The following is a 14,283-nucleotide window of genomic DNA, read 5'->3' as shown; positions in this document are numbered from 1 at the left end:
AATGTGCGGGAAGGAACACAGGAAAGCCTTGACCTCCCTCAACATCTAGAGAAGAGTTACAGGAAATGGTGTTCCCATGCCTCCGATTATCTTCTGATGAGAAATTATATAACGGTGCTTTCAATAATTGTAAACATGATTGTCTGAGAATCCAGCTTCCTTGCTGAACTGGAAACGGGTAATTGTGTTTTCTAGGAATCATAATGATATAAATGTGCCTCCAAATGTTTGAATGTTAAATATTTACAGAACAGCCACATTAAGGTTTTCTTGAATCCTGTCATTACTACAGTTCCCACCATGAGTTTGAGGTATGCCTTTAATATAACCTCCTTTTCGAGCCCAGGTCAAGAGAACATACATAATAGGAAAATGCAAACAATACCACATACTGCCCAGAAAAAAAAATTCCCAGCCTTGATCCTGAAACTCTGGAAGAGTAACCCAGTCTGGGTTTCTAGGTCCATCCATTCAGTCATACACTGAACTCAGACCATTCACCATGAAATTTAGGATGAGATGGGTTTTCTTATTGTTTTACAAGGCAATTTATGAGAAAGAACAGATGCTGAGTTTGTAGATGGATATGATTGTGAGGGAAAGTGGGCATGTGTATCAGTTTCAAGAACAGAAACTTCATTGTTTGCAGGTGTCCTATGAGAGCTGCAGTAGGTGGAGTATGGAGGAGGATTGTTGCATCCTGGGGCAACTGTGTAACTTCCCTGTGTGACATCTAGATTCATCTTCAGAAATTACTACATGTACTAGATCTACCATGTTCCAGGGAAGGGACTTGAGTGAATCTTATACGTGTAAGGCTGGTGTCTCAATAGAATATACAAATTCTGTCAAGGATCAATTGACCATCTCTAGAGACAATTACAAGAACACTCTGTCAATGATGATGAATACTCTGAAAGTCTATGATACAACCAAGTATTGCTGGGTCCAAAATACACATTGAGGAGTATAAGTATGAATGTAGACAGAAACCTCCATGCGGGTCATCCTTATGAACAGAAGGGAGCAATGAAAAAGCAGAAAAGTCAAAGTCAGACTGAACAGGAGCAGAGGGATATGAAAGGCTGGACTCCATATGTCTGAGATTCCTCTGTAAATGATTCAACATCTCTCTGCAAGTGTGGTGTGGAGACATATTTGAATTGGTCAAATATAAAACAGTATTTTCAACTGTGATGGAGACTATCACACAGGGAAAACTGACTCTACAGTGGGTACCAGAATCAGGTTGTAAAATAATTTAGGACTCTAATTATTGGGTTCCCGTAGACTCAGGGCAGAGCCTCTCTTGGGTTTCATGGTTGAAACACTATAGAATTCAAGTTAAACAGAAAGGTCAGGCATGGTAGTGACTCGTGAATCTTGGAAAGCTTTACACTCAACATAGCCCTCACACAATGTGTGCACATCAGACCAAACACTAAACATACTACCTAGCTTGTCATAAGGTGTGTGGAAAGTCATTGATTCTGAGAAGGTTCCTGCATAGAGATTAGGAGAACAATGCAGCTGGGGACAGCAGTTGGGCCTCAGGTAACTGTTCTACTCACCAGGTAAGGCATCTTTGTACCTCATCTTCTGTTCTAGGACAGCTGTGGGATTACTTGGTTGATTGGGGTTTGCAGTTCTTCTGTGGTGCTAGTAGCTACCATGTGTGAGAATCATTTCCCTTTTCATCTTTCCTTTAATGTTTTTTAATAAAACATAATACACATTATGTATATCCTTGCTGAAGGGATGGATCTTCTCAAAAGCAAAAGTATATATACATATACATATATATGTATATATATTTATCTGGGTGTATGTGTGTGTGTGTATATACTTGGATATTTGTCCCTTTGTAACTAAAAATAGGAAAGGAAAGAATGAAACAAGGAAAAAAACAAAGAAAGAAAGAAAGAAAGAAAGAAAGAAAGCCTTGCTTGCTTCATTTAAGAAAACCATAGATAGAAGAGGAAGAAGTTGTAGCAGTTGTGGGTATCCAAAGAAAGATTGTCAGACTGGAGCAAAAGGAAGGAAAGTGTGAGGAACATTCCTTAGAGTCTGAATCTCTGTGTATTCGAAGAAGTGGTTAAAGAAATTGTCATCAAAGCATAGGACTTATTTGGAAACCTTCCCCTAGAATTGGGCATTCCAGGTGCTTCATAGGAGTTCAGATTCCATGATAAATGGAGGATGTGTTCAACAAAACCAATTACACAGTCAGGGTCTGTTGAAAACAAGCAAACAAACAAACAAACAAAAAACAATGAGATACGGATGTCTCTAGCATTCATAGAGACAGTACAGATTTAAAGGACTTCAATTTGTGGGGGTAGAAAGGCACTGCTGGTGAGCCAGCTGCTCCTCAGAACATTGGTGTACAAGGCCTTTTAATGTTCTAGAGTGATGGACTTTTAATACACTACATTATTTTGAGAAGATTTTTTAAATATATTTTTGAGAACTCATACACATTTGCAATTCATCTTGGCCATATCCTCACTGAACTTCTTCTTCCAATCCCCTCTCCTTGGTCCTCCCATATCACTTTCCTTCAAAATTCATGTCTTCATTTTATGACTCAACAAATCCAAACAGTATTTATCATAAGCCTGTTGGTGTGGACAAAGGCAAAAACTAATAGTTACATTTGCAAGTAAAATGAATCTCCATCCCCTATCAGCCATCACTGAATGCAGAGAGTTTATGACTGTTCGCTGCTGAGAATAGACAACTGTGTGAGGGTTTCTCACACAGACAGAATGTCTATATCAAAACTTCCGCCTTCCCCTACTTCCATACCCCTCCATATGCCTCCCACAAGGCACAAGTAACATCACTGAAGAGTGGGTTGAAAGAATGAAAGTACCATAAAATGGGAAAGAGTTATGTGGGATGGTTACTTCTGGACATCACATGGTCATTACACACATAAACAGTTTAAGTTCCTGTACAATATATCTACAAAACCTACTAACTTAAATGGTCAAGCATGTAGAGAAGAGGGATGGTACATGCCTCATAAACCTGAGATCCTCCATATTATTTTTTTACTTAAAAATTTCCACCTCTTCCAATTTTCCTCCCCTTCCTCCCTCCCCCTCCCTCTCCAGTCCAAAGAGCAGTCAGGGTTCCCTGCCCTGTGGGAAGTCCAAGGTCCTCCCCGCTCCATCCAGGTCTAGGAAGGTGACTATCCAAACAGACTAGGCTCCCCCAAAGCCAGTATATGCAGTAAGATCAGTGGCCTTGGCTTCTCAGTCAGCCCTCCTTGTTCAACATGTTCAGAACCTTCATCTGGCAATGGATGAAGCTAGAGACAGAGACCCACATTGGAGCACTGGACTGAGCTCCAAGGTCCAAATGAGTAGCAGAAGGAGGGAGAACATGAGCAAGGAAGTCAGGACCACAATGGGCGCACCCACCCACTGAGATGGTGGGGCTGATTTAATGGGAGCTCACCAAAGCAAGCTGGACTGGGACCGATTGAGCATATGATCAAACCGGACTCTCTGAATGTGTCGGAAAAGGAGGGCTGACTGAGATCCTCCATGTTTTTTACAGAAATAATCATCCTTCAAAATTTAAATGTATTTCAACATTTAAAAAATTAGAACACAGAAATGTTCAAAAACCAACAGTACAAAGGTCACAGTGCTATGAGGAAATCCACTATTGGTGTTTTGTCAGGGAGCATATACTAAAACTGTCTTCTATACTTACATCAATATGTTAGTGCTTCTCTCAGCCTTTGTCGGTGAAGCCTTTCTAAAGTGTATGATATGTAAAGCATGGACCCATGACTGCCCTAATATTGAAAATAAGTGACTGTTGAATACTCACCCCCAAACAAACATATTATGTATGCTCTGAAGCCCACAAAAGGTAGCAAGAGACTGCTGGAGGAATGTGATAGAGGTGGCTGCAGCCTTTTAGATATGGTGTAGCCATAACAATTATGCCGGAAACAAGGAAATGGAAGAAAGCAATCACAGAAAGGATATGGGAGAGAGTGAGAGGGAAGAGGAGAGAGGAAATGAGGAAACAGAAGTTTAACATGAAGGCCAGGAGGGAGGGGAAGAATGTGTGGAAATATACATATACATATTAGAGTACTACTCATTGGGGAGAGCTTGGGAGAATGGGACAGTTGGGATAAAGGAAGGGTGGATATGGGAGCAGGGCAGTATATATCCTAATTAATGGAGCCATCTTAGGGTTGGCAAGAGACTTGACTCTAGAGGGGCTTCCAGGTGTCCAGGGAGATGTCCGCAGCTCGTTCCTTCGGCAGCTGAGGAGAGGGATCCTGAAATGACCCTATCCTATAGCCATACTGATGAATATCTTGCATATCACCATAGAACCTTCATCTGGCGATGGATGGAGATAGAGACAGAGACCCACTTTGGAGCACCAGACTGAGCTCCCAAAGTCCAAATGAGGAGCAGAAGGAGGGAGAACATGAGCAAGGAAGTCTGGACCGCAAGGGGTGCACCCACACACTGTGACAGCAGGGCTGATCTATTGGGAGCTCAACAAGGTCAGTTGGACTGGGACTGAATAAGGTTTTTTTTTCATGATAACCCTAGACTATATCATATAAAAAGATTCTGAACACCACACAAGTGCATAGGCTGTTACTGTTAATTCTACATGACCCATTACATGAGTATCCATCTATCCATTTTAAATAATTAAAAAAAATGTCTGAATAAACCCTTAAGAATAAGAATACACCTCTACAATAGAAGATAATAATGAATAATGTGTGACTTTACCATGAATAAATTCCCTTGGCAAATGCTGTTTTTCCAGTTACTTCCTTCTCAAGAGTCTCATGGAAAAAGAGAAACCCGAGGAGTAAGAGGGTACGGAATATGGACACTAACTCTCTGTGGAAGTTTGAATGAAATTGGCCCATATAATATCAAAGGGAGTGACATTTTTAAGATGTGTGGCATTGGTGGAGAGTACAGGGCCCGAATGGAAGAAATGTGTCACTGTGGAGGGTAGGCTTTGAGGTTTTCTATGCTCAGGATGCTGCCCAGTCTGTCAGTGGACTTCTTGTTCCTTGAAAGATGTTGGACTCCCCGCTATTTCTCGAGCACCATGACTTCCTACACGCTGACATTTTCCTGCCATGCTGAGAATGGTCTGAACTTCTGGAGCTGCAGAATACCCCCCTATATTATACAGTTTCCTGAAAACATTTGTGGTCATGGTGTCTTTTCACATAAATGGAAACATAACTTAGAAAATATCTCGGAAGTAACTAAGGACAGAAAATATTTGAATAAGTGGATTTATACTTAGTTCACCAATATAGTATAAGAAATGTGCATTTACTTCTGAGATACTCCTTTCCAGATTATTGTAAACACAATGAAAATATCAAACAAACCAAAGATGAAACATACTAAACATGATGTCTGAAAAAAAATTGTAATCCTGAAGCATTAAAAATTACAGGGAACACTGAACTCATACTGTACATGATGATCAGGGCTTTCAAAGGATGGCTGTCTCCTTAAAGTGAAGAGCATTCTCTACTACTGCATCTTAAAGTAAAAAGTGAAAATACTATGCATAAATAAATAATGGACACAAAGTGTGAGGTCTCTAATGCCAATTTAGACAGTGATTCCCTGAATCTTGAAAGAACAGGTAGGTTCCAGCTCTGCACTTCTCTTCCTTGGTGATTTACATAACAAGACACAGGAAAAGATGCTAGAAACTCTTGTTATTTGTGCCTTGACTATCCTTGAAGTCACAGGGTTCCTCAAGTTCATATTGGCCTTCCAGTCCAGTTCTTGTCATCACCTAATGTTCTCTGTCTTGTTATTACTTCAGTGAACATAACCCGCAAACCTGACTGCATGCTGTTGATTTTTATGAAGTGTTATGAGTAGCTGAGCTTCCCATAGCTAACCAAAGCAACAATCATATTTAGGAACCTGTGATTGGATACAAACATAGGAGAGTGACAGACAGAGATATACAAGTACATGAATAGACTGAAATAAATCAAGAAGTAGGATGTTCTTAAGTGAGAAGGTGAAATCTGAGCCTAATAAGATGGCACCGAAATCAGTCCCACAAATTTATGTACAGATAAACAAGTGAAATCACATGTATGAAATGTGTGTGAGCTGCTTCTTCACAAGTTATTTCCTGAGAAGTTCTAAGAATGAGACAACTCTACAGACACTAAGACAAAGAATTTTAAGTACTTCCTTAAACAGGATTTCTGATCACCAAAAGTACCAATACCATTTAAATTCTCTCCTGGAAGTTACAGAGATAAATAAATATACTGAAACCTGGTATTCTCCTCTGCCAGCACTAAATGAAATTGGACCTAGTTAATGTAAACACTTCCATGTTTTGTTTCAAAAGCCTGTAGGGTATGACTAATAATATTTCCTGTTTCTTTGGAATTGGAAATCCAGACAGCATCACGGATGTTCCTATAGTTCAATATTGAGTACCTCTAAGACACACAAACCAAATCTCAATTTCCTGGAGGAGAAATTGGAAACCTTGCCTGTGCTTCCTTTTATGCTCTCTGGAACCTCCCCCAATGCAAAGCAGTCCTCAAGCTCAGGATGAAATCCAAGGCCAAGCTGAGAGGCCCAATCTCCTTCTGACTGGAGCCTCCAACACAGCATGGCTGTCCTGGGGCTGCTCCTCTGCCTTCCTGGTGACATTTCCAAGCTGTAAGTGCTTCAGGGTTTCAGGAAAGGAACGCAGGTTTTTCATCTATGGGTTATATGACTGATGGTGATGTTGCTTGTCCCTAGATTCCCTGTCCCAGATACAGCTGAAGGAGTCAGGACCTGGCCTGGTGCAGCCATCACAGACCCTGTCGCTCACCTGCACTGTCTCTGGGTTCTCATTAACCAGCAATGCTGTAAGCAGGACCCCCCCCCCCAGCCTCCAGGAAAGGGTCTGGAGTGGATGGGAGTAATAGAATGGAATGAAAATACATATTTTAATTCAACTCTTCAGTCCAGAATCACCATCAGCAGGGACACCTCGAAGAACCAAGTTTTCTTACAACTGAACAGTCTGCAAACTGAGGACACTGCCATATATTACTGTGCGAGACACACAGTGAGAGAACTCCAGTGTGAGCCTGCACAAAAACCTCTCTATGGAGACACTCATGACCAGCAGGGGGCGATGGGGACCAACAGGGTCTCCCAAGACCAGTATGTGTTTGCTTAATAAGATAAGAATTTCTAGACTGTGCTGCATGAGAATATGTTTCAATATTAGAATCAGAGTTTTCCTTTTCCAAAAACACAAATTGGAAAAAAAATTCTCTAGTGGACTCTCTTTACTGTCATAGTCTAATAAAATTCCTATTTGTTCAAATACTATAACAAATAGCTTGTAAGCTAACAATCTGTTTTTTCCTATTAGATAAAATGATATATAAGTTTATATGTTTACATACACACATATATTCATACATATTCACACATTTTCTTATATATGCAGATATTTTAAAGGAGTCAGCAGACAATTGTTGGATGTTAGGTTCAGTTAGAGAACTTTAAAAGAGCTGTAATTTGTCCTCTTTGTTTTTGTACCTGTGATAGAGAAACCACAGCTTCCCTAACTTAAAGTCATTTTCTCACAATACCCTGGAAATTGAAATACCCATAGTTTCTTTCTACACCAAGAAGGTCTCATAAAAGGATAGAATTGATTATTGCTTTTGACAGATCCCATTTCATGCATTTGCATCTTGGGAAAATTTAGTGTTGCCACTGGACTTATAAGCAGTGGTTCCTCAGGCTAAGCGAATAGTTATTGTTTGGGGGTCTGTCTAACTTTAATACTGATATTCTCCATATATGAAAACAGGATGTGCTCTTTTTAACTTTGGTCAACTTCCATACAACTCATTATTTGGGATAATCCTTCCCAAATAACTGATTAATCTTCTTACTCTACACTGTCCAAATCATGATCAGACTTCCCTAATTTAACTTTTCCTAAGATGAGATTCTTAAGTTGCACAGGGTAAATGTTTATCTTGTCCTCTTGATGCCTGGCTATTACTAATATAAGGCCCTCCATGTTCAGGCAGATTTGTTCGATATTTCAACTATTGAGAACTGAGCTGTAGCACGCATAAAAGGTAAGGTTGCCACTGCTTATCTGTGCATTGGGAAGCAGCTCAGAGGTTCAGAGAGCATACTGTTCTTGCAGGGAAACAGTTTCAATTTTTGGTACCCACAATGTTTAAGTCATACCTACCAATAATTCTGGAAAACCCATGGTCCTATTTGTCCCCATGCACACTACACTCTTTATATAGAAACATACACACACAATTAAAAGCAAAATATTTAATTTTCTCATCCACTGTGAAGAGTTGACCTAATGTGAGTGCTCCATAGTTTATATGAAGCTTTGATACATAGAGTAAATTTCAAAAAGTATTCCTTATGTGGATTAATGTATATTGTTTTTGAAATACCACTACTGCTTATAAAAGGTTAGGACCTTTAACTTCTAAACATTTTGTCTCATCCAAGAGATCAGTCTCATTTTTTTCAAATATAACTCATTTCTATCACTTGTCTGAAATTTGATTCTAAGGATAGCACATAACTCTAATGCCCTCATGAACAGACATTTTCCTGCATTCCATCCTCTCCTTTGGTTCTTTCATCTTGGCCAATGCATGTGGGCAGAGTAGGTTGGCTAGAACTAGCATCTTTGATCAACATAGTAATAAAAATTACAGCCGAAAAAATAAGTTGCCTGTATCCAATAATTCAAGACCCATTTATTAAAGTAAAGACAGAAATCACAGTGCTATGGGGATGGAGAGAAATGGGCCCTGTGCCTTGTAAAAGGGAACATGGTTCTGTTACTTTACTATAAAGGAATTTGGGTGAACCACAAAAATTTTACATACAAGAACACATGCCCAACATCCTCACTTCTATGTGAGGATCCGAAGAAAATGACATTTTCCATTAAGATAGATTATTGCATTTCAATTATTATTTCCATATACCACTGTTATACTGTTTCTCACTGCTGGACACTTTATAAATGAATCCTGAGGTGTCTCTCACAGAGATGCCCACAATTAATTGTGATTTTAATTACCACATCCCTATACTTTTTACTTAATTGTTTTCAGTATGGAAATTGTCCATAAATAATAATGGGAACAGAAGTTACATTGGTTATATTTCTATAAATTAATTTTTTGAATTAATGTGACCCTGTATATGGACATGTATTACTGTGACTGACACACAGTGAGGGAAACCCAGTGTGAGCCTGCAGAAAGCCCCTCTTCAGAGAAACTTGGAAACAGGATGGGATGCAAAGGACCAACAGGAGTTCTAAGAGCATTAGGGGTCACTTGAGATTTATGGAAGTTATAGACTATGCTGCATGAACTCTTGCTTTAATTTTAAAGTGTGAGGTTTCTTCTTTCATTCAAAAAAGGTCAGTTGAGGTTTCTCTCAACTGTTGTAACCTATCAAGCTTCCTATTTTTTTTCCCAAGCTAGAACCAATGGATTATACCCATAAATAAAATTATCTTCTTCTTGTCAGACAGATTGACATATAATTTTACATGTGCCATGTATTTACATATATGTTTCCATTTAATTCCATTCAATACATTGTGTGTGTGTGTGTGTGTGTGTGTGTGTGTGTGTGTGTGTGTGTAATGTGTATTTTAAAAAGAGACTGTAAGTTAGGACACTATTTACGTGTAAGTTCATTAAGTATGCTTAGGAATTGACAGTAATCTGTAATTTTTTGGAATATTTTGTAGACATGATGGAAAAACTATTTGTAGCCTTTCACAAAACATCTTGAAAAGTTAATATTCATTCTTTTCTTATTCTAAACCACCAGGGCTTAGAAGTGTTCACTTCATTATTATTTCTGACAATTCACATTTTTATGTATTTCCCTCTTGGTAAAATTTACATTTCACATCAAAACCCAAAGGACTGGTTCCTCTTCAGCTGCGTCCTGAACCCTCAGATCACGAAATTCTCAGCCTCCAGTGTGCATGTTTCACCAGATGTCAGCTCCAGTCCTTGTCCCCTCTATCATCAGTTTTATCATTGACAGCTGCAGTGACACTAGCAGTGAGTGTTGAAGGTTTGGATAGATACAGAAGTGTCTAGACTCTTAGAATCTTGATATTAGGACTTATAACAATAAATTGAATAATTTCACACAAAAGCAGAAAGCAGCTTATTCAGTCTCATGTTACCCAGGGTCAGGCTGAGGATGAGAATTCATGACTGCTGGGGACTAGGTATGAGCAGGTAGAAAGTTATAAACAATTTGGGTAGACCTAAAATGTACCAAAGCCAATAACTAGAGGATCTAATTCTAAGCATTTACATTATGATAAAAATATCCATGACAAGATATTGAGATTCTAACACTATATCCCAAAATCTCTCATAGTTTAATACCAAATGGTCTAGACAGTGAGGGCAAACCAAAGAGAGTGAGCCTTAAAAAGAAAAGGGGGAAGTTAGTTAACAGTGTAACCTCTGAATATGTGTTTTGTGTGTGGAGTATATGATGTGTATGTGTGTTTGTGTGTGTAGGTGTACATGTGTATGTTTGTGTGTGTAGGTGTATGTTAGGATCGCTGACATATGTATGTCTGTAATTGAAATTGGGAAAGCTGTCACTGACTCCACATCCATCCTTTCATCAGAAGTAACTGAAATTATCCTAGTTTTTATTCTATACATGTCATGAGCATCGTACCTAAGCAACCTGGGAAGAAAAAGATTTATGTCATCTTAAATCTTACAGTCCATCATGTAGGTATATAAGTACATGAAATCAGAACAGGAAACTGAACATAGGAACTGAATTGAAAACCATAAAGAACCCTGTTTATTTGCCTGTACTCCCTGGTTGTTCAGCATGCTTGCTTATACAAACCAGGAACAACTTCCCATGGATGGCGACATCCTGTCTATCTAGACCCTACTTCATCAATAATTACTCAAGAAAATGACTGCACAGTCATTCTTCCAGAACAACCTGATGGAGGAAAATTTTCCAAATGAAATCCCTTCTTCCCTGATGACTGTAGCTTGTATTATGTTCATGAAATTCAAACCACACCACAAATGTACAAGCTGGCACTGCCATTATAACATAACCCATTGTGTATCCATGTGTTCACTAGATCTAAGTAAACAAATAACTGATAAAAGACTTATGGATAAGAAAATTTCCACATTGCAGGGAACCCTGATTGCTCTTCGGGCTGATGAGGGAGGGGGACTTGATTGGGGGAGGGGGAGGGAAATGGGAGGCCGTGGTGGGGAGTAGGCAGAAATCTTTAATAAATTAATTAATTAATATTTAATTAATTACTAAAAAAGAAAATGCTGATCAAGTAGAATGTAATTATATGTAATAGGAGGATTACCATGAAATTTTTTATTAAAAATTTCTGCCTCTTCCCCATCTCTCTTTTCCCTCTCTCTCCCCCCACCTCCCCACGTCTTACTCCCCTCCCCTACCTCCAGTCTGAAGAGCAGTCAGGGTTCCCTGCCATGTGGGCAGTCCAAGGTCCTCCCCCCTCCATCCAGGTCTAGGAAGGTGAGCATCCAAACAGGCTAGTCTTCCACAAAGCCAGTACATGCAGTAGGACCATGAATTCTTATCCTTTACAAAATATTTGCTTATTATTTTCCTTTAGGGATGCATGGATAAGGGAAACCCAATGAGCAAGAAAGTGAAGATTACAGACACAAATTATCTCTGAAGAAAACAAAGGCCAAGTTCTCCAATATAGTACAAGAAATACACATTTATTTAGGTAAAACTCCTTCCCAAAATTTTGTTAAAATAATGAAAATATAACCCAAGATGAAACATTCTGTGAATAATGTCTGAAAAATATCTACCATTCAGAACAAAGAACATGTGAAACACAGCACCCATAGTGGAAGTGACCATCAGAGCTTGCACAAGATGGCTGCATCCCTAATGTTAAGACCTGTCTCCACCACCGCCACTCTAGTCAAAGATTCTGCACACACAAATAAGGGATTTAAAATGTGAGATCTCCAATCCCAAGTAATAGGCAGGCATTCTCTGAATGCTGATTGATCAGTGTGGGTCCAGCTCTGCACTTTATTTCCCCTATGGTTTGCATTACCAAGGCATGGATGGAAGCTCTAGGGTGATCTGCAACTCAAGACATGGGGTTCCCCATATTCCTATCTGTCTACTTGTCCACTTTTTGTAACTATTCACCTTCCCTTCCTTATATTTCACTTTCATTAACATAACTCTGAAGACTAGTTAAATAATATAATGCTTCATGAAATTTTATTGACAGCCAAATTTCCCATCCCTTATCAATGCAATAATTATATATATAAACCTGGATTTTTGTTTATTACTGGATAAAAAGAGAGATGAAAGTACATAGAGAAAGGTACACTTATATAAATAATGAGGCACTAAAACTCAATAAAGTGTTCCCAAATGAGAAAGTAAATAGGTTGAGCCACATGATGTAAGAACCAAATAAGTCTCGTGGGTATCCTCTCAGATAAACACTTGAAATCACACATAATAATGTTAGTGAGCTTTATCTTCACAAGTTATCGTCTAGACAAGTGATGAGAATAGGAATGATTTCACTGACACCAAGTGAATAAATTTTAAGTCGTTCCTTAAAGTAGAGTTTCTGATAAGCTATTTTATCAGAGGTCCAATAGCATACTAAATCCAGTGCTGCTATTTATAAAGATATAAAAATGCGTTTAGGATATGGTTCTCTGTTCAGCCTGTACTGTGTGAATGTGGACTCACTTAGTATAAACACTTCCATGTTCTGCTTGTCAGTTCTGCACAGTGTGATTCATACTAATTCCCATTTGTCAGGGTTTGGAAATACAAACAATAACAAGAAAATGTTCCTGAGTTCCCATGTTCAAATCCTCTAAGAAACATAAGAAAAATATCATTCACATGAGGGAAGTGGAAACCAAGTCCTGTGCTTTCTTTAGTCTCCTCAAGAACCTTCCCAAATGCAAAGCAGCCTTCAGGCTCACCATAAAAGCCCAGGCCTAACTGAGACGCCCCATCTCCTTCTCACTGGAGCTTCCAGCAAAGCATGGCTGTCCTGGTGCTGCTCCTCTGCCTGGTGACATTTCCAAGTTGTAAGTGTTTCAGGGTTTCAGGAGAGGCATGTCACCTCTCTGACTTATGACTGATCATGATGTTGCTTGTCTCCAGGTGTCTTTTCCCAGGTACAGCTGAAGGAGACAGGACCTGGCCTGGTGCAGCCTTCACAGACCCTGTCTCTCACCTGCACTGTCTCTGGATTCTCATTAACCAGCTATCATATGCACTGGATTCGCCAGCCTCCAGGAAAGGGTCTGGAGTGGATGGGAGTAATATGGAATAATGGAGGCACAAAGTACAGTTCAGCTCTCCAATCTCGAATCACCATCAGCAGGGACACCTCCAAGAATGAAGTCTTCTTAAAACTGAACAGTCTGCACACTGAAGACACAGCCATATATTACTGTACTAGAGACACAGTGAGGAAATTCCAATTTGAACATGCACAAAAAACAACCTCCTTATGGAGACAACTGTGACCAGCAGAGGGCACTATGAACCAACAGGGACTCCTGAAAAACAAAAGTAAGGTTCACATTAGAGGCTAAGAAGTTCAGAAATATGCTACATGACCTTGAGTTTTAATACCAGAACCTGTGGTCTCCTCTTCCAGCCAAGCATATTCTGAGGCTCCTCTCATTTGTAATACTATATTCAACCTTCTATGTGATCACAGAGCAAATTTTTTCCTACATACCCTCTATGTTTTTCAATTGATTCTGATTACCATAAAGAATGACATCTAATTTAATATCGTTTGTGTTGTGGTGTGTGTGTGAGTGTGTGTGTGTGTGTGTGTGTGTGTGTGTGTGTGTGTGTGTGTTTGTATGTGTGTGTTTGCCAATTGAGATTTCAAAAGGAGTCTGAAATTGTGACACTTGTTGACTTAAACTTCAATGAAAAGCTGGGAAGTTTTGAATATTTTTAATTTATTCTCTTTGTTTTTGCATGTGATGGAGAAACTGCAGCTTCTCTGTCAAATTCACCTTCCAATGATAGATTTAAAAATGAAATATACAATATTTTCTTCTTCTAAATTAAGAAAACTTAAAAGAGTACACTTGGTTATCATTTGTGAAAAGTTCTAATTTTAAACATTTGCATCTTGTCAAAA

General features: G+C 39.1%; 1 gene segment (V, D, J or C); it reads left to right on the top strand.

Moving 5' to 3' along the window:
• The first annotated feature begins 13,158 nt into the window (after positions 1-13,158).
• LOC121438474 lies at positions 13,159-13,648 on the top strand. The segment is given in 2 exon segments: positions 13,159-13,204; positions 13,281-13,648. Coding segments are annotated over 2 exon segments (414 nt in total).
• Positions 13,649-14,283: the final 635 nt, after the last annotated feature.

The sequence above is a fragment of the Microtus oregoni genome, unplaced genomic scaffold, assembly GCF_018167655.1.
Source record: "Microtus oregoni isolate MIOR12 unplaced genomic scaffold, Mior012 000056F_ref0000123, whole genome shotgun sequence".
Lineage (NCBI taxonomy): Eukaryota > Metazoa > Chordata > Mammalia > Rodentia > Cricetidae > Microtus > Microtus oregoni.
This window is presented reverse-complemented; position numbering and strand designations above follow the sequence as displayed.